The sequence below is a fragment of the Macrotis lagotis genome, chromosome 1 (genome assembly GCF_037893015.1).
Source record: "Macrotis lagotis isolate mMagLag1 chromosome 1, bilby.v1.9.chrom.fasta, whole genome shotgun sequence".
Lineage (NCBI taxonomy): Eukaryota > Metazoa > Chordata > Mammalia > Peramelemorphia > Peramelidae > Macrotis > Macrotis lagotis.
In genome coordinates, this window is record NC_133658.1 from 563,292,779 (window position 1) to 563,314,569 (window position 21,791).

The window sequence follows — 21,791 nt, forward strand, 5'->3', positions numbered from 1 at the left end:
GAGGGGGGCCTTATGCAACTTCATTAGAGCTAGGTTTAAGGAGAGGTGGAGGTTAGGGAGGGAGTACTGAGTGAATTGATTAGGGGCTAGAGATTAGCCTTCTCTGTTCATCTAGTTTATACCTCCTTAGGATTCTTGGTGCCCTAGACCAGAATGTAGCAAACTCTGGCCACAGCCTGTTTTTGTATAGGTCAAGAAGCAAAGAATAGCTTTTCCATTTTAAAAAGTACAGCTTATTTTAATGTAAAAAACCCACATCATTCTTAGCTCTGAAGTTGCACAAAAAAAATTGAAAAAAAAACCCAGTTGATTGAATTTGACCAGAAGGCTATAGTTTGATGACCACTGTCTAGACAATGGGGACATCTGAAATTGCTTTATCTCTTGCCCATAATTGCTATTTTGGAAAGGTTTGAGAGGTTGCCACCAAGTAACCTCTCATTATAGGTTTACTGGAACAAAAAGTACCATCATTATTATGTTTCTGAGATAGTAGTTGAAGTATTTATTTCTCCTGTTTAAGTAGGGTATAGTGATCTGAAGTGAAAACAAGAGTTCATTTTCTTCCCTTAATTTCTTGAATAAAAATCTCCAAAGAACATAATTCATCAGTCACATCTGTTGGGTGATATTTAGCAAAGTAATACCATGTCAAGGTACTCTGTTTTTCTTATCCAAATATGAAGATTGTCAAGATGACCTTTTCAGGTAAACAAGTTTGGTTGTTCTGAGACTGAAACTTCCAGTGAATCTCCAGAGGTGTTCACAATTGCCATGTGGACTCTTGAGACCCAACAAAAATGAATATCAATTTCATTGGAATGTTTAAGGGTCAACAATGATACCCCCTAGATAAAAAGTTGGTTAATGAGAGGATAGGCACCCTCTCCCATGGGAAAGAAAGAATAACCAGAGGCAAATTTAACTCTTTACACATATGGATGCATGCTCTGTAGGTTGCTTTGTCATACACATGTTCTCCTCTCCTTAAAAAGTTTACTTCATTGACAGAATGGTTCAAAGAAGCATAAACAAGACCAGATTGATTTTCTTCTGAGTCTTGGTTAGAATAAATAACTTTTGGTCCCACCTGGACCTTAAGCCAAGCATCATTATTATAGATTATGGTTTCAGATGACAAAGGTAGAGGCCTAGGAGGAGTGGAGTTCTGCATTGCCCCCTTTTCAGCTCGGTTGAACCCAAAGGGTTGCTGTGGAGTAATCTGCAAGACAAAAGCATGACTTTTAGCTTTATGTGAGAATGTGATAGCTATTTATTGAAGCACTGAATTTATGAATGATAGAATGTGGCTATTACAGAAATGAGGTTTGGGAGAAGATGTGAAATAATATACTCTAATAATAACTCCAGTGCTACAGAAATTCAGATAGGTAAAGGATAAAGAGGAGTAAGAAAAATGTCTGTAGAAAAGAAAATTATTAGTAGAGTGATCATTGGGCATTTTGGGGGCTGGCAGTATGATGTCACTTAATTTCCCTGTGCACTAATTTCTTTATCTGTTAAATAAGTGAGTTGGATATTCTACTTTCATGTTCCTAAACTCTGAAATCCTTTTATCTGATCATAATCTGTTTTCATTTCAACTCTCCCACTGCCCTAGGTCTCATATCTCCATTATGACCTCCAGTCTCTCTACCTCTCAGTTCTTTCTCAAGCTATCAATAATGCAGGGGCTAAATTCTCCTTCCTTCCACATTTTGACATCTTGATGAGCCAGTCCAAATCCATATCATCTAATCTCTGGTCTCTTGTCCCTTTATTCTATTGCCAATCTCTCTCTCAACCTTGGATTATTCCATTATCTTCACTTCTCCTGAAACCAGAGAAAATTTCAAAAATCATATATCTCATATATCTCAACTAATACTATCTTAATTGACTCACTATCCCACTCATGACACCAGCTTTTCCAAGCTTTTTCATCCCTTCTCAAACCTCATATGACCCACTCTTCCCCCTCCCACACAATCTCAACTAAGAATCTTGCCTCATAGATAACTGAAAAAAATTGAGGCCATTTACCATTTTAGTCCCTCTTCATCTCATATCACTCAGATGCATTCTACCACTATCTCTCCCTTATCCCCCCTCATGTAATTAGGTGACCCTTCTTCAGAAGATTACATATTCTTCCATTCCCATTATCTCACTCATCTTCAGTCTATCTCTATTTACTAGCTACTTCCTGACCTATAAACTCATTCATGTCTCAAGCCATCCTCAAAAAAATAAAAATAAAAACCCTAAAAACTTCATTTGATCCATCTATCTCTACAATTATCATCCTATACCTCTCCTCCCTTTTGTGACTAAACCATTTTTATCTAAAATCAGTGCTGTCACTTCCTTTTCCCTTGCTCTCTTCTTAATTCTCTGTAGCCTGCCTTTTGACTTCAGCATTCAAATGAAACTGCTTTCTCCAAAGATATCAGTGTTCTTTAATTGTCAAATCTAATGCTCTTTTCTTGGTCCTTATCTTTCTTTATTAAGTACTTTTTTGACACTGTCAATCACTTTCTTCTTTTAGATACTCTTCCCTTGACTGTTTTCTTCTTGTTTTGTATCACCAGCACATGAATGTTTGTGGACTTGTTTATTAGAGGATGATATTTTCTTGTAATTTATTGAAGAAATTAAGGTTCCTAATGTAAGTTCCTCTATGTAAACTTCCTCTGTATTCAAATCTTTCATTCTATACCTTTCTTCCTCTCTTTTGTGTCAATCTCTTCTCCACTCTTTCAAGGTAAGGGCTGCTAAGCAATTTAATTTTCCTACTTGTACCTTGATCCCATTGAATTCTGTCTCATAGAGAATTATCCTCCATCAGTTATTTTCCCTCTCATAGATTCAGTTTCACATTTTCCACTGGTTCCTCTCCTTCTGACTATAAACACTGTCAAATCTTCATTACCATAATTCAAATAACAAAACTCCTTCACTCAGTTCTGCTAATTATTTACACTGCCAGCCTTTCTCTCCTTTTCTATACAACAAAACTTATTGAAGGAGTGGGCTAGTCTTATTGCTTCCACTTCCTCTCCACCCACTCACTCATGAATATTTTCAATCTGGTTTTATTCAATCTGCATTTAGCATACATTGACTCAAAGATCACCTAATTCTTGAATCCAATGTTCTTTTCTCATTTCTTATCTAATCAGTTAATATGCCTTGTACTACATTCCTCTAAGGGAAACCTGAATTTTCTGTGAGCACACCCTTGATTCACAGGACCTGTAGGAAGGGTAAGTATACCTTTTGTTCCCTACTTCTTCATCTATTCCATTTATCTCTCTTCTTCATTTAACAACTCTTCCTTTCTTGAAGTCCACACAGTACATTGCCATCCTTTTCTACTGACCTTCAGGTCACTCCTGAAACATTTTTCATGACTTCAGTATATGAAACTCATTCTGTATCTCACTGCTGGGAGTGTATCTTTTTTTTAATCATTTAAGGCAATGGGGTTAAGTGACTTGACCAAGGTCACACAGCTAGGTAATTATTAAGTGTCTGAGGTCACATTTGAACTCTGGTCCTCCTGACTCCAGGGCTGGTGCTCTATACACTGTGCCACCTAGCTGCCACAAGTGTATCTTTAAGAGCTTTAAAATTCATCATAATGACTTACCACACAATGCATTCAATAATCTCAGATCTAATCTCAAATCTTCAGTCTGAATTCTCAATCTCTTGTCCAGAATTTCTGAATGCCTACTGGATATTCTTGTGTATGTACTGCAGATATCTCAAAACTAGTATATGCCAAAAAGACCTTCTTTTCTAACTCTTGACTCATCACTTTCCCCTAGTGTCAACTGGAATCCTTTAATGGAATCTTTCTCTTCCCAGGCATTCATATTGAAAATGTTAGGCTCTTGGCTTATCTTTGATATTTCCCTATTCCTCAAGACCCACATTCAATCAATTTTTGAGTTTTATTAACTCTATCATTGTACTCACTCTGTCTCTTCCCCTCTGTTTGTGCTATCACCATCTTAGAAGAGATCCACATTCTCTCCTACCAAAACATTAAACACTCTCTTAACTGGTCTCTATTCTTACCATCTCTTCCCCACAATCCAGATTGTATAGCACAAACAATTTTCCTAATGTGTTGCTCTGATCTAGACTCTGAACCTTAGAGGTAGAAGGAATGTGAGGTCATCTTGCCCTCCACTTCCTCATTTTACAGATGAGAAAGCCAAGGTCCAAAGATTTGCAGTAAATTGTTCATGGCAGATCAGTCAGTGTTGCATTTGGGGAGTAAACCCTCAGTTTCCTGGGTTTTTTCCCACTGTAATATGTTCTTTCTCACATTCCCTGGATGTAAGTCAAATAGTCTCTCTTCAGAATGACTTTGGCAACAATGGCATATTAGGAACATCCCATTTGACTGTAAAAGCCATATTTCTTATCCCCTCTCTTTTAAAAAATTAAAACAAAAAATTCTTTAACGGTTCCATATTACCTAAAGAATTAAATTTAAACTCTTCAGTATGGAATTCAAGGCTATCCATAAATATAGTCTCATCTCATTCTCTTTATTCCCTTTTAGTCCTCTTCCCTAGCCTTATGCACTCTTTATTCATTATTCTCTGAACATATCTCATGTTTTCTCACCTCTGGATGCAACTCCAGTTCAATACACCTGCTATTCCCTTCTACTTAGAATGGGCCTTTCTACAACTCTACCTGTCAGTATCCTGCTCATTCTTCAATATCAACCTCAAATATGATGCCCTCTGTAATGATTTCCTTGTATTCTAATTTCTAAAATTATTGATTTCTAGATGAAATGAACAAACCCATCCATTTGCCATTGTGGAATCTGAGGCCTTAAATAATGACTTTTCCAAGGTCACATAATTTAGAAGATGGCAGAATTAAGATCCAAATCCAGATTCTAGAATGGCAGGTTCTATATTCTTTATTCTCTGCATACATTACTCCCGCTTTTCAAACCCTAAAGGATTGTTCCCTCCCCCTCCATGATATAGTTATTTATGTACTTGTCTTAATGTTTCCACATGGGACTTTCTTCCTAGCTTGTCTCAGGAAATTTATGGGTTTTTTGAATCACAAATTCTGAGAAAAAATAGGTTGGAAAATTAGGACAAGTAGTAAAATTCTCCTGTAAGAAATAAAGATTAACAATCAATATAGACATGTTATATTACATATTCAAAGAAATCACCTGACATCAAGTCAAAATTAAGAACAGGAAATACTGACCTTCAAACTAGAAGGTTGTTATTTCTTGGCACCAGAACAGGATATGAAGGAAAGAACTGGTCCTAATGTAATCAACCAGTCCTCCTAGAAATTGTTGCTATGCTACATGTATATTTGTGGCCCTGTGTGTCCTGCCAGTGGTGAGTCATTTTTGCAAAGAAAAAAAATAAGTTTATCTCCAAAAGATAAGTTTATACATATTTGATGAGTGATACTTCAAGAAATCACCAGTTTTGGAAGCAAAAAAAAAAACTTTATACTGGAAAATACATGACTTAGAGTTGGAAGGCAGAAGAAGGGACGAAGACAATAGACTGTATCCAGATAAGGGAATTTCAGAATTTATGAACATGGAAATGTTGCATTTATGGATGAATGTAAGATCAAGGGTTTGATAGTCTTTGTGTGAGGTTGAGGTCAGATACAAGAGTAAACTGAGGAACTGAGAAATTAAGATATTGTAAGAGTATCTATATGTATACTGAAGTTCTCTAGTAGAAGGGTAGGAATTGAAGACAGGAAGATTGTGAGGCAGGTACCGGACTCATTGAGGCAAGAGGATAAATGTTCCATAGCTTGACAACAGCTACCAAGTTGTGATTGCATGGTAGATGTGAATTTAGGGAAAGAGAATGTGAGAATGTGGAAGGTGCCATCTAATAGCAATGTTAATGAAGTATAGCAGAGATGCTATGGTTTCCTTTTTTCCCTTTTATAAAAAAAATCCTTACTTTTTTCAATATAAAATTTTCTTTAGATCTGACTTAATTTGCTTTTAAGCCTTTGGTTAATTTTCTATAGATGTTTCTTGAGTTAATTTTCGGAGCTGGGCCCCCTAATAGATATGCATTTTGCATCATGATAGGCCTGATCCATTGGACTATGTCAAATAAAAATCTGATCACAGACTGAGAATCTGGATCTAAAATTACCCTGGAAAAAAAGTGAAAAGGTTGTATGATTTAAGAGTTGGTAACTGCCTTATTTGTTTTCAACTTTCAAACTAAAACTGGAAACTGTCCTTGTCCCCAGTAGAAGATAAATTGATACCAGTATGGGATATATTCAAGCAGGAAAAGATGATGTATGACTTGAAAATAAGCATTAAGGAAAATGACAAATGCTATGGAATAAGAAGTATATTAATGTGTTATTGGTAGGCCTGTAAAGAGGTCCAACCATTCTTGAAAGCAATTTTTAACAGTACTCAAAAATGTATTAAACTGTCATATCCTTTAATGCAGGGATACTACTAAGTCTACACCTCCAAAGAGATTAAAGGAAAAGGAAAAGAACCCACATACAAAATTATATAAAGTAGTTCTTTTTGCAGTGGTTAAAGAGTGCTTATAATTAAGAAATGGATAAACAAGTTATTTTAGGTAGATTTGAAGGAATAATGAATGAGGACAAACAGAAAAGGAACAGACATGCTCATAAGTCACAGCAGTTTATTACTCAAAGGAATGTAAATTTATATGTGACCCCCTTGCCCAACAGACCCTTTGACATACAATGAGCACAGTAATTTCAAGCTTGTACTCCCATCAAGAACCCAGATATCCTGGGTCTCTGCCCTTATATCTGATTATTGTAGCTGGGAATATTCATTTGAACTGAGTAGCAGGAAAATCCTAAGGACCACCAATCATCAAGTAGTCTGTATTTGTATTTCCAATTGTCTTCATCAACATAAAAGACACTGTAATTAGTGAAGTTTACTAATCCTGAACTCCTAAACCTAAATGCAGTTGACCAAGTCTGTTGGATATTATATCAAACCAATCAATGGTCAAATGCAGTTATTTCCAACACCTTGGGTCTGGCAGTAGGTAAATAGATAATAAGCATTTTAAAAATGCTTATTTTGTGTTCAGCATTATGCTGACCTCTATATTATTTCTGGGGTTACAAATACAAGCAAAATTAAAGGCAGTGGCTGTCCTCAAAGAGTTTACATTCTAATGAGGGAAAATGACATATAAAAAACAAAGTTGTAAAGGAAGAGAAGGATGTACGTTAGAAGGGATATATAAATATGATGGAATTTTAATATGAGTTGAGAAATACTGAAAGGAATAGTTTCAGAGAAATCTGGGAAGACTTTAATCAGTTTATGCAGAGTGAAGTGAGTAATATCAGAAAAACAACTTATACAAAACAATTATTTTAAAGACAAACAACTTTGAAAGTCTTTGGAATTGTAATGAGCACAATGACCAACCACAATTCCAGAGGACTTATTGTGAAAAATGTTACCCAGCTTCTGACTGAGAACTGATAGACTACAGGTATAGCTTGAGCAATACATTTTTTTTAATTGCCAATAAGGGAACTTGTTTGTGGATTTACAACATATTTATTTTAAAATTTTTGTTCATTGAAAAACATTTCTTTTTTTAAGTAAAAGAAACAGAAGTTACAATGAATTTAGAAGGCATAATCTAGGTTCCTAACTAGGGTTTGGTTCACTTTTCATCTTTTAATTGAGCTAACTGGTTTCTACCTTCTTTCCAGTACAAATATACAACTCACATCTCTGGAAATGGAAATATGCAAAGTTAACAATCCATCAGCCTTGACTAAAGAACAATAGATATTTATAAAGCGTATTTAGATTTACAAAATAATTTACTAATGTTTAACTCATGTGATCTTTTTAATAACCCTGGAATGTAGATGTTATTGTAAACATCATTTTTATAGATGAGGAAACAGGAAAAGAGAAGTTAAACAGTTAAAGGGTTACATAGTAAGCTTCTAAGGGAGTATATTAGAATTCAGGTCTACTTCACCCCAAGTTATACACTTTATCCCCTGTGCCATTTAGCTGCCTCATTATTTGGAGAAGTGCTTCAAGAGGAGCTTCCTACCCTAATGAAATCACAGGTTCAACTTTTTAAAAAATCCTAATGGGTGCTCCATAAATTGAATTGAATTGATTGTTGTAAATCTACACAGCAGCTTATGTAGAATTTATTCAGTTTATAAACCAAAAATCCTTTTCCCACATTCATAAACTTTGAAAGTTCATTATTTCAACTGGATTTTCAATCTAAATCTTAAGTAGCAACAAAAGCCAGGATTTTTTAGTACATATTTGGAAAAAAAGGAAACAGAGTTTCCTAGTCCCAAAGGCCCAATAATCTAATTTAGTCAATACAGAGTTTGGCAAAAAATAAAAACTCAACTTGCATTGATTAGTTATATTGCTACCTAAATATAATATTGAATTTGTTGTATTTGACAGTGTGATAACCTGTGTTCAAATCTTCTCTCTATGCTATTTGTATGATCTTGGTTAAGTCACATAACAGTTTTCTACCTCAGTTTCCTCATCTTTTCAGTTCTAAATGCATGATATCACTATAGTACAAAAATATGATGTCTGCCATATCATTAATCCAATAACTTTGGTCTCTGGCTGTTCCATAAAAAAGACACTCCATTTCTTAATTCCAGGCATTTTCCAGGCATTTTCACTAACTGTCTCTGGTGAATGAAATGCTCTCACTTCTGTTTTCTGTCTGCTGACCTCCCTGGTTTCCTTTAAGTCCCAATTAAAAGCTCATCTTCCATAGAAAACCTTCCCCAACTCCTCTTAATTCTAGTGCTTTTCTCTTAATTATTTCCTATTTATCCTAAATATAGCTTGCTTATTATTAACATGTCTCTGACAGTGAGATCCATGAGGGCAAGGATTGCCTTTTACCTCTTTTTGTATCCCCAGCACTTAGCAAAATGCCTGACTTAATAAATCTTTATTGATCAATAGATGGATAGATGACCATTGACTGGAGAATGGCTAGGTAAATTATAGCACAAGCATGAAATGGAATATTGTCATCTTCAAGAAATAATAAATCTGATGAATGCAAAGAAACTTGAAAAGGTCTACATTAATTGAAACAGAGTGAAGTAAAGCCAATAAAACAATGTACACCCTGAGTGCAACAATGCAAATAGAAAGGACAACCACATACACATACATGCAAATAAAAAGGGATGTTATAAAATTACAAAGAACTCATATGACCCCAAAGAAAGGATATGAGAAAATAACCCTACTCTACCCTTCTGAAAAGGTAGTAGGTTTGCAGGTGTGACCCCATTGTATACATTTTTAGATTTTTTTGATGTATTAATAGGTTTTGTTGAGGGATTTGTTTGATCTTATTCCTTTTTTTCTTTTAAAAAATTATTTAATATATGGAATGGTTCTCTAAGAGGGGAAGGGAAATGAAGACAGGGATAAATTCTGGTGATAAAAGAAATAAAAGATATCAATAAAATGGATTTACATTAGGAATGGGTTTGCAGAAATGAGGAGTCAGAGCATCCCAATTTGGGGGCACAGCCAACATGAAAACAAAGGAAGGAAAGAGGAATTTCATTTTCAAGGAATTATAGGCAGGGAAGTACAGTTGAATTGTAGAGTACAGAGAAGGGAATAAGATTTGAGAATATCAGAAGTGCAAGAAGGGGAAAGGTTATAAAGAGTTTAAGTACCAAATAGAGGACTTTATATTTGATCAAATCACATGCAATTTACTATTTCAAAGGAGAGATAAAACATACCTGGTTAACTCCCCTTCCTAACATATCAGGATGCTTCTTTTGTTTTACTGGAAGAAATTTTTAAAAAAAAGAAAAAATGAGACAATCAATTAAACCCAGAAAAACCACTTAGCTGAAGTAAAAGCTAAATATCATGATTTAAAAAAAAACTTGAAAAGAGACAAAGTTAAGCAAAAATATCCCAATAGAATTTAAAGATGAAAATATAAGCAACATATACAGAAGAAAAATGGAAAGTATATAAAAAACACGTGTAAACACATACACATACACACACAAATACACAAACTGTTTCTACCATCAAGGACAGTAAAGCCACAAAACTTAGTCAATACACAGCTAATAATCTTAGTCCAAGAAAGTCCTTATAGAGGAAATGGAAAGAGCACTAAGAAAAACATATGGAAGAAGCAGATGGACTAAATCAGATGTTCACATAGGAGATTGTTGCTAGTTGTGATACAAGTGTTAAAGCAGAGAAAGGATCTATTCACAAAATATATCAAGGGGACATACCACAGGCATGGGGGAAGGGGAAGTCTCATTCTAAAGAATCCAATGAGAGAGAACTCTTCAGCTTCCAAGTCAATCCATTCTATTTTGGAATGTCTCTGATTGTTGGGAAGTTTTTCTTTTTATCAAACCAAAATTTGCCCCTTTGCAAATGCTCCTAGTTTGATTCCTTTGGGTGTCAAGCAGAATGACCCTAATCCTTCCTGACCAATAATCACCTTTCAAATACCTGAAGAGAATGAATGTTCCCCCATGGCAGCCCACCTTGCTCTCTTTCTCCAGAATAACCCCCCCAATTTCTTCAATTTATCATCATTTAGCAAGAAATGAAAAGAGTAGAGATATCAGAAATAAGATAAAAACTATGAGGAAAAGTCTGAATATGTCTGCTGAATAGTATGGTTATAAAATAGAACTCACCTCTCTTTTTCTTCTGGCATAAGAACAGACCAAGACAAATAGGAATAACTATACATAACAGCCCCATTGAAATAAACAAGTAAAAGGAGCTAAGATCTAGTTTCTTTCCCAGGTTTTCCAATAGATCTTCAGTTGAATCTGAAAATTCAGTCAATATTCAAATAGCATTAAGAAAGTTTTGTAAGCTAGAAAATCCACCTTTGTTAATTTGTTTTCAAATGGAAGATGAATTATTATCATAATCCCAGAGGGAAACCTTTTCTAGAATGAGCCAAAGACAAGGTAGATGCCTCCCATCCTTAATGAAATCTTCTCTGAGAATCAAATATGATGGCAACCAAGTCATTCAGTAAAGATAATAATAAAAGTTAACATTTATATAAAGATTTAAATCTTAAACTTGTAGGTCTTCTGAACTCATTTGAGTCTCATAGAAACATGTGAGGGAGACAATGCAAGAATTATTCTCCTCATTTTCTTGATGAAGTAATTGAGGCCCAGGGATTTTAACAGCTAGTGAGAGAGGCAGCTAGGTGCAGTGGAATAGAGTGAGGAAAACTTGAGTTCAAATCTGGCCTCAGACACTTGACACTTACTTTTCCTTGCCCCGATTGTCTCACAAAAACCAAACCAAACAAATAAAATAAAAACCAGCTAGTGAATGTCAGAACTGAGAAATGAACCCAAGAATTCCTGATTCCAATCACAATGTGCTATATATACTATGTTGCCTCCCAGGATAATGAGCTTCCTCTGCTCTAAAAATGATGGAAGGGAAGGGGAGAAGAGATTTTAAAAGAATCATTGTGTATTATTATTTTTACTATATTATACAATCATAAACATAAATGAGATCTTACTTTTCCTCAGTTCTACATTTGCTAACTACTAAATAAATCATATTTTTCTTATCTTAGTTGAATAAATTAACTTAGTGGGTTCATTGTACCAGCATGACTGTATGATTGTGCTGAGAGTGATTCACTTGGAGTAAGGAAGATCCCAGTTAAAACTTTGCCTCTGACCCTCAGTAGCAAGTGACCATGTGTGAGTTTACTTTTCTGAATAATAAAATCATAGAGTTAGAGCAGAAAGGGATCATAGAGAGAAGCCATGGAGTTTAACCTCTATTTTACAGATAAAAGAACTGAAAATGAGTCTCAGTTTCTCCATCTATTAAATAAATGGCTGTCATATCTACCTCACAGAGTTGGTATGTTTCTTTGTGGTAATATATGTAAAGTATACCAAAAGCTTTAAAATGACATATATTTCAAAATGTTTAATATTTAAAATATTTTTCTTAAAGAGAAGAAGCAAAATATGGAAAAGAAACTGACTTTAGCAAAACTGATAGACCCTCGGATCTGTTGCTAAACCAGTATCCACTAGCAAGAGATCATTAAAAGGAAATGTGCATGAAAATTGTAGCAGATGAACTTGAATCCAGACAATTAAGTGAATGGAAGTTTCTCTGAAACTTGATTTATGGTAAAGCAGTTAGCTATCACTCCAAAAATATGTGTTTAAAGCCAATTCTTAGGCCTGAAGACTTGGTTCTTGAAACAATAATTTTGCATGTTTTTAATCTCTTTCTATATAGTTCTGTGGAACTATAAAAGGAATCAGTCTATCATATGGTATTTCCTCTAAGTATAGAAACTAACAGGAGTCACAATTAGCAAAGTCCTTTGGTAACATTTCTGGGTAATATTTACTGCTTGAAGGGAAAAAAAAGATCATTTCTGATGCTCTCCCTCTGTTTTTACTTCCTCTTTAGATTACTCACACGAATAATATAGTCCTTTTAGACAAAAACTACTCAAATGGAACAACTAGTTAGCTCAATGAATAGAGCACTGGAAGATTGTTTAAATTTTTCCGGTTTTTTATTAGCTGTGTAACACTGGGCAAGTCTGATAATTATAGCACCTACCTTCCTGGGTTGTTGTGAGAATCAAATAAGACAGTATTTGTAAAGCTCCTTAGCTTAGTGTCTGACATATAAAGTGTGATAAATTAAGGATCCTTTTCTTCTTCTCATATATTGATCCAATTGACTCAAAGTACAACAGAAGAAAGGTAAACTTAAACTCATAAACTCTTTGTTTTTTTTTTTTGGGGGGGGGGATATCAGTTAGCTCAGGGCAGCTAGAGCACCAGACCTAGAAGCAGACTCATCTTTGTGAGTCCAATTCTGGTGTCAGTCATTATTAGCGGTTTGACCCTGAGCAAGTCATGTAACCCTGTTTATCTCAGTTTCCTCATTACTAAAATGAGATGGAGAAGAACATGGCAAATCACTGCAATATCTTTGTCAAGAAAATTCCAAATGAGATCACCTTGAGTCAGGCACAACTCAGAAAAACTTGACCACAACAGAAGATGCAGAAGAAGAAAAACAAAAAGGAGAAGAAAAACAAGAACAAGTACAAGATGAACAAAGAACAAAAACAAGAAGAAAGAAAAAGAATAATAAACACTTGTAAGCACATAAGTCCTCATAAGCACTTTTTTGGATATAGATAAAACTTCTCCAATCTGGATGGAGGCAGTAAATAAAAAAATTAAGAGTCCTTGAGGGTTCCAGGTCTCGAAAGAGAATAAATAAGGAAAACAAAGGATAAAGAATCAAAAATTTTGAAATAGAAATCACCTCAAAGGAAAGCAATTCCAGCCTCTACATTTTATGGATAAGGAAACTGAGACCCAGAAAATTTAAGTAATTTGTCAAGGTTACTCATATAATAACATATGAATAGAGACAGTATTTGAAGCCTAAAAATAAATCTAGCTCTCTTTCCACTGGACCACCCAACCTCTTTTGGTCAATAGTTGAAATGTTTGTTGTTATTGTTCTTCTTCATTCTTGAAGGGGATCAATTATGAGGATCTTATCTTGACTTGTGTAGGAAGTAGATTTAAGTGAGATGGGGCTGTGCAAAGTTATCAGCCTCAATCTCTCCTCTAGAGTCACTGAAGTCCAATGGCAAGACAAAAGTCAAGCCACCTGGCAGTGGCCTAATGTGTAGTGAGTGTCCTTGGCCTTTATAAATTAGATATTTCAATTTATCATCAGCATGAATTAAAAAAAAAGCTGGGAAGGGAGCAGCTAGATGGTGCAGTGAATAGAGCACCTGTCCTGGAGTCAGGAAGACCTGAGTTCAAATCTGACATCAGACATTTAACAATTGCCCTGCTGTGTGATCTTGGACAAGATTCTTAACTCCATTGCCTTGCCAAAAAGAAATTTGGGAAGGAGCAGTAGTGATGTAGTGATAAGTACATAGTAGTGATAAAGGATGTTCAATTTTACATCTGTTAAAGTTGAGATGTGAATAGTACATCCAAATAAAAATGTCTAATAATTTAACTACAATAGAATGTAGCATGAAGTAAGGGAAAAGATTGAAACTGAAGTCTAGATTTCTTCTTGTTTTGTGAATTAGTCATGTTCAACTCTTTGTCAACCCCCCCACACACACACACACACTTTGTAGTTTTCCTGGAAGAAACACTGAAATAGTTTGTCATTGCCTTTTCAGCTCATTTTACAGATGAGGAAAATGAGGCAAAAAGGGTTAAGTGACTTGATTAGCTAGAATCTGAGACAGATTAGAACTCATGAAGAAGAGTTCCTGCTTCCTGATTCCAAGACCAGTGCTTTTTTTTCCCACTGTGCTAGCCAGTAGTCCAAGTATTCACTATTGTGCCTGGCAAATTGCTTTGAATATAAGAGGAACACAATAAATATTAATTGAACAAATGAATAAATGAATGAATATAAAAAAGAAAAACTACCTAGCATGAACTGCTACAGTACTCTCAGGAGTGATAATTTTTTTCATTGACTAGTAGCCATTAAAACAAGTACCTCATCTCTTTTCAAAAGTAATGCTTCAAAAATCTCTCTAAGACTTTTGAGTTGCAGAACAGTAACTTTGAGAACATTTTCCCCATGGGGGATTTCACTTTACCAATGAAATGAACAGGAGTGAAACTCTCCCACCCCCTAAAAGAGTACAGAAAATTAAGCAAGCTTCCATAAAATAAGATGATAATAATGTCCATTAGAAAAATGGACCTTACTGCTGATACTCACTTGTTACATAGATGCCTGAACTTTGTTGTTGATACTCACTTGTTACATTGGTAACTATGAGATGACTGGGGAATATAGCATTATCATTTAAAGAGCTAACAGTACATCAATAAGGAGCTACTATCATCAACAAGTGCATGGTCAAAATTCAGATCCAAAATCTTCTCTTTATTCCATTGTGAAGTCTTGGAAAGTCCAAGCCAAAGATTGAAGTTTTCTGTTAGTCCATTGACCTTGCTCCAAGAAACATTCAGAATATTGCTACATGTATTCACTGGACAGGTAAGTGTTAGTGATTTCCCTTGTGAAATGTTCAAAATGGTGCCTCTCTCAACCGAAGGGCTGAAACAAATAGAATTCCCTGAAAGAGGGGAAAATGAATTATAAAATCACAAGACATAGAGGTCATCAGATTAATTCTCCTAGACCTATGCCATTAACAATGCCAAGAGACCTTTTCAATATTCTTCAAAGGAAAAAGATCCTCTCTCTCTTTTTTTGTTTGTTCATTCCATTGTTTAAAAAACAATTACTATCAAGAAACTTTTGCTCTTATCTAAGCCACATAGAGTAGAAGAATAGCCTTGGAGTCAGGAAAGATTCATATTCAAGTCCTGACTTTGAATGTGATCATGGAAAATTAACTTAACCTCATGATTATCTAGGTAACTCTCCAAGGTTTTTGACTAAAACATTGGTTACTCTGCATTGTCAGAGAAAATTTCCACACTTTAAGTTCCGCACACAATTGAAATCAAAGGTACAGACCCAAAGAAACAAAAACCTTCATGTGACATTTTTCCAGTCCTATTTTTTTTTATATTTTATTTTCAATGAAAATGGAAATACTGTGATCATAATAGACATACTCAGGGACTTGTCCTTTTGAGTTTTCATATTTTCCAGAAGCACTGGGTCTAGAGTATGCCTGTATATGTCAAGGATGAAGCAATCCCCCAGCTGATATAATTTGCTGTATGCACCCCAATAAAGATTCTCTGTGCATCCCAGAGACAGCTGCTAATCAATCTGCACAAGACTGGGAGACTGCTTGTGTAATTGGGACCCTTGTAGATGAATGGCCCATAATATCTTCATAGTCTAGCAATTCCCAAGGGGAAAGAATGCTGCTTTTACTACCCTAATGATTTTCCTCCCCTGACATATCTATTTAAGTGGAAAATTCTGTTTCTCCTCTCTTTGATACAATTTCACAAATATGCAAACTTCTTTTTGGATTGTGAGCTTAGGGTTCCACATGAATGTTCATTTTTCTTGTAATAATTCTAATTTTTCACATAAGTCTTGTGAAATGTTTATGTATAGCATTTATAGTCTGTAATTCTGGATCACATGCATGGCCTTATTTTTCATTGAATGATGTTGGAAAAAAGCTACTTCAATCTCTTTCGTGAGCCCTATTCTATCTAGAAATTTTGGCAAACAATATACCAGGATCATGCAGGATCAATTTTCTATTTCAAGATATGAAAATAATACAAATAATCTATATTGGTTAAGCAGGAAATAGAATTAATTACTAGAATTGTTCGCAGAAGGGTAGAGTTAACAATGTACAGATAACCATAGATAATTATTCTGTTATCTCAACTAAATGAATGCTGAAGTCAATTGTTTCTACCCTGTTGAGGAAATGAAATACTATAAATATGAAAATGTAACAAATTTTAAAATTGCATAATCCTTTAATATAATTACTTTGAATTTTTATACCTAATAAATTTCAGGCAAAGCCTCAATGGCCCCACTCTAGTTATGGTTAGATACTTCAAGATCTTTAACCAGTTATTCAGAAATTTCTGGGAGGCTGCTTTTTATACTAAATAATGTGTTGGAGAGTTGACAGACTTGGATTGTAGCCTTAGTTTGTTGCTGACCATATATCCCTGAGCAGGTCATTTCAAACTTGTGAACTTCAGTTTCCTTATGTATAAAATGAAGTAATTGGTCTAAGATCTCTCTGTTTCCTTTTCATCTTAATTTCCCATGATATTTTCAACTAAGATGCAGTGCTTAGAGAATCTCTATGTTCTTAGAAAGAATCAACTAAAAAGAACTAGTGTAAAAATGGATGATGATGGGGACTTCTGGTCAAGATGGCATAGAGAAGACAGTGCCCCTGGTATCCTCTCAAAAATAACATGAAAGAAACCTCTTAACAGAAACTTGATCAACAAAACCCAGAAAAAGAAGCTAGGAGAAGAACAACTACCAACAAGGTCTGTCTCAGTGGATGGTGGGTAAACTGGGAGCAGAGACCAGAGGGCAGGTGCATGGATGGCAGCTGGGGGAAGCCAGAGGACTAGACTCAGCTGCAGAGGCTTAACCAACTTTAGCCACAGAGTCTTTAGCCTGGGGTGGGGGTGGGGGGTCTTCACACCTGGAAATCATCCAGCTGGGTGTGAGACTTAAGCTCTATACTTTTAGGGAAGCATTCTTCCAGGAATAAATTGTAGCCCCCCCCCCCTCAGGCTTACGTGTGGACTACAAAGACTCATCCCCCCCCCAGGACCAGCCCATTGTTCAAGGTCAACTCAAACCCTGCTGACCCTCTTCACCCCCTCCTCACCCCCTCCTCACCCCCTCCTCACTCCCTCCAAGATTGGGAGAAAGCTTCCATCACTCCAGAGAAAGCAACCAGCACTCCCTCCTGGCCGTTCGGTGGAATTACTAAGTCAAGTGAAGAAAGTAACCTCTGAGAGCCAGCCACTCCCTCCAACACAAGATCCTAGAAAAATGATGAAATCCCCCCGAAAGGGGGACCCATGGAGAAATACTTAGAAGAGCCAGATTCTAACCCAGAGAGATCTAGTTCTTCTGAGGAGAATATGAATTGGTCTCCAGCCCAGAAAGACTTCCTTGAAGAAAATAGAAAGGAGTTTAAATATCAATTGGAAAAACTGGAAAAAGAAACTCAAGAGAAAATTAACACATTGCAAGAGAAAATTAACATCTTGCAACAAGAAAACAAATCCTTGGAAAATACATTTGGACAAATATGAAAAGAAAATAATTCTCTCAAAACTAGGGCAAAGGGAAAACACCTTCAAAAATCGAATTGACCAATTGGAAAAGAAGTTGCAAAAGGTAAATGAAGAAAATTCTTCTCTAAAAAAAAGAATGGAGTCTGTGGAAACTAATGACTTCATGAGGCAACAAGATTCTGTTAAACAAAATCAAAAGATCAAAAAAATAGAGGAAAATGTAAAATACTTTATCAGCAAAACCCCTAACCTCAAGAGCCAATCAAGAAGGGCAACCTAAGGATTATTAGACTTCCTGAAAACTTCCTGGAAACATGGACTTAATATTACAGGATTTAGTGACAAAAAACTGTCCTGATGTCATGGAACCAGAGGGCAAGAATGCATGGATCCCCTCCAGAAAGAGATCAATGAAAACACCAAGAAATATTATGGCCAAATTCCAGAATTATCAGATAAAAGAGAAAATCCTGCAAGCAGCCAGAAAGAAACAATTTAAATACCAAGGAGCCACAGTAAGGATTATTCAGGACCTGATGGCAACAACATTAAGGGATCAAAGGCCTGGAATGAGATATTCCAAAGAGCAAGGGAGCTAGGAATGCAGCCAAAAATCCACTATTTGGCAAAGCTGAGCCTTCTCTTCCAGGGGAAAAGATGGACATTTAACAAAATGGGAGAATTCCAACATTTCCTGATAAAAAGACCAGAGCTAAAAAGAAAATCTGGACATCAAACAGGAGGATCAAGAAACACATGAAAAGGTTAAGAAAAATGGGAAAGGGGGAAAAAAATCCTACTATCCAATAAGATGAAACTGGCTATATCCTTAGATGGGAGGAAAGACTCTAACAACTCTCAAGAATTGTAACTCTATTAGAGAGAATGTACTTAGCCAGAAGTGATGGACACTCAAGACTTTTCTGTGACTCAGAATAATTTAAAAACAATACTTCCTTAAAAAGGGGGACAGTAAGGAGAAGGGAGGATGGAGAAGACTAAATGGGGTAAATCACATTACATTAAGATGTACAAAAAACTTATTGCAATAGAGAGGAAGAAAGGAGGAGTTTAGAACCACCTGAATCTTCTTCTCATCAGACTTCGCTTAAAGTTAACTTACACACACTCAGTTAAGAAACTTGTCTTACCTTTCAAGTATTAAAGGGGGAGAAGGGGAGGGGGAGAAGGGGAGGGGGAGGGAAAAGGGGAAACTAACAGAAGGAAGGGAAGGAGGAAGGGGAAAAGTAAAAGGGGAAAGAAAGGGGAGGAGGGTTGATATAGGAGGGAAAACACACTGAAGGTGATGGTATTCGGAAACAAAATACTGGGGAATATGGATAAAGGGGGAAGGAGGGGAAATTGAAACAGAGGGAAGATAGCATGGAGGTCAATAAAGAGTTAGTGATTATATCTTTGAATGTGAATGGGATGAACTATCCCTTAAAATGTAAGTGAATAGCAGAGTAGATTAAAAACCAGAATCACACAATATGTGGCTTACGAGAGAGAGAGAGAGATATGTTATAGTTTTTTAAATGGTGATGCTACACCTTAGATAATTTGCCATCTGAATAGGTTATTAAAATAAAAAAGTAAAAATACTGATATATTAAAGGAACAAAAATCCCTCCAAAACTACTCAGTCTCCCTTCTAAGACATTGACAATCTAAAGAAAATCCCCACAAATATCCCCAATTCTTTCCCCTTGAGTTTCTCCACTTTAATGAATGTCCTTCATACTGATGCTGTTAGCATTGGGAAAAATAGTCAAACAAGAGGTGACCTAGAAACCAGAAGGTCTGAATTCTTTCCCCAGTGTATTCTTTTTAATTTTCTTGAATAAGTAAAGTGTCATATTTCTTAGAAACTTAATTTTTTATGTCTGGATACTGGCAAGGTTGGTTCTTCTATAAGGGGACCAACTGGGGAGGGGAGTGATTAGTTGTAGATCTACATTTAGTGGCACCAGGAAATAGAGAAACATCTGGTGTTATTGCAAGGTGAATAACCATGACTGACCTTAGTTTGAGGAGTGTTAGACCCTAGAGTCAGTGGTCATGGCAAGCTGTATGTTATAAAAGTGTGCTCTGAAAAGGGGAGGTGGGGAGTCTGGAAAGCACAGTAATGGCAATTACAAACACATTTGCCTTCCTTTTTCTTCTTATGTCCCCATAATGAGTATTTGAGGAGTGCTGCTCTGATCAGCATTTATATATTGATTCTTCTTGTACCCACAACAGTATATGCCTATTCAGAAGATACCTTACTCACCATCTGTAAAATGGAGATATCCAAAGACTGATATGATCATAGAACTGGTGTTGGAAGAGAACTTAGAGACCACCTAGTCCAATCCACTCATTTTACTATTAAGAAAATTGAGGCACAGAGAGGTAAAGTGACTTACCAAGGACTACACAGTTAATAAGAGTAAGATCTGAGCCAAAATTTCAAACCTAACACTTTATTTACTAGGTGATAAACTTTATATACTTTTTATCTGAGTACCTATTTACTTAAATTTGGAAAGTTTAATGCCAAAAGTCTAGGTAACATGTAGTATTGAAAGGGTGAGTAGATAGGGGAAAGTCATAACAATTCATGAAAAAATGTCTATTTGATATGGAGGGACAGAGATCTACACTGGTGAAAGGGATAGGCATATAATAGAAAAAATTTATGAATTTTGTGGATTTGAGACTAAAGATAATCATAAACCCAGTCCTAGATTTCTAATGTTTGTTAGAAGAAGAAAATAGCTCCTTCATAATAGGTGAGTTTGACTATAATTCATCTGCTAAATATAAGTTCAAAGTTCTTAAATAGTGGTGCTTCACCTTAGGTAACTTGTCATCTAAATAGGCTAAAAAAACACTGACCTATAGTAAAAAGACAAAAATTTTCCAGATTACCATCCAATCTCCCTTCTAAAACATTGACAATCCAAGGGAAATTCCACAGATAATCTCAATTTTTTTCCCCTTGAGTTTGTCCATTTTGATGAAAGTCATTATTGATGCGACTAGTATTGGCTAACACATATCCAATTAAACAAGAAGGGATTTTTATCTAGTCTAGAGGGTAGTGACTTAGAAACCAGAAGATATCAATTATTTCCCCAGTCTGGATTCTAGCAATCTTGGGTCTTTGATGAGGAGACCAATTGGGGAGAGGAGTTATAGTTCTAGAGTCATTTAGGGACAGTAGGAAACAGAAACATTTGGTAGTACCTCAAGGTAAATGACCATGACTGATCTTAGTTTGAGGAATAGAAGATCACAGAGAGAGAATTAGTGGTCATGGTCAAAAGAATTTTCTCATCAGGAGTTCCTTATACCAATGAAATCACAGGTCAGAAAGCAAGGAATAATGTTATTCAAGTCAGGAAGACCTGGATTCTACTTCTGACATGATCTGGGTAAGTGACCAGTGGGTAAATCACAACCTCTCAATACTGCCAAACAATTCTTTAATCCCAAAAGAATTGAAGAACTGATTTGCTAGTAGTTTCCATTTTGAAGTTTATAATATCTATGAAATAATTGTATATATCCCTTAAAACTCTATGTACATATTTCTTTTGATTCTCACAGCAATTTTGTGAGACAGGTGTCAGCTCTCTCAATCAAGGAATAGAGGATATTTGGGGAGATTATTATTTCATGGAGAATATACCAATATACCTTGTTAATTCAGTGAGCTCTCCATTAAAGGAACATAACAAATCAGATTCAGCTATCTCTGTAATGGTTCCCAATTCTTGATTATCTGGTCTTGTGCCATTCAAAGTATAGGGTGTAACTGGTATTTGGTATACTTTTCAAAGTCCTTCATCCCATCTTCAATGCTTCTACTCTTCCCCAACACAATTCTAATTTGATTGACCTCTCATTGAGCCCTTCATTTTTGAAAT

The 21,791-nt window shown here is 35.6% G+C and overlaps 1 protein-coding gene across 1 annotated transcript in view; it reads right to left on the reverse strand.

Moving 5' to 3' along the window:
• Positions 1 to 448: 448 nt before the first annotated feature.
• Positions 449 to 21,791, reverse strand: part of BTLA (B and T lymphocyte associated) — a 28,525-nt gene continuing 7,182 nt past the window's right edge. The window contains 4 exon segments of the mRNA XM_074211269.1: positions 449 to 966; positions 968 to 1,222; positions 9,835 to 9,881; positions 10,768 to 10,905. Of these exon segments, the coding sequence (XP_074067370.1) occupies positions 922 to 966; positions 968 to 1,222; positions 9,835 to 9,881; positions 10,768 to 10,905 (485 nt within the window). The 3' untranslated portion in view covers positions 449 to 921.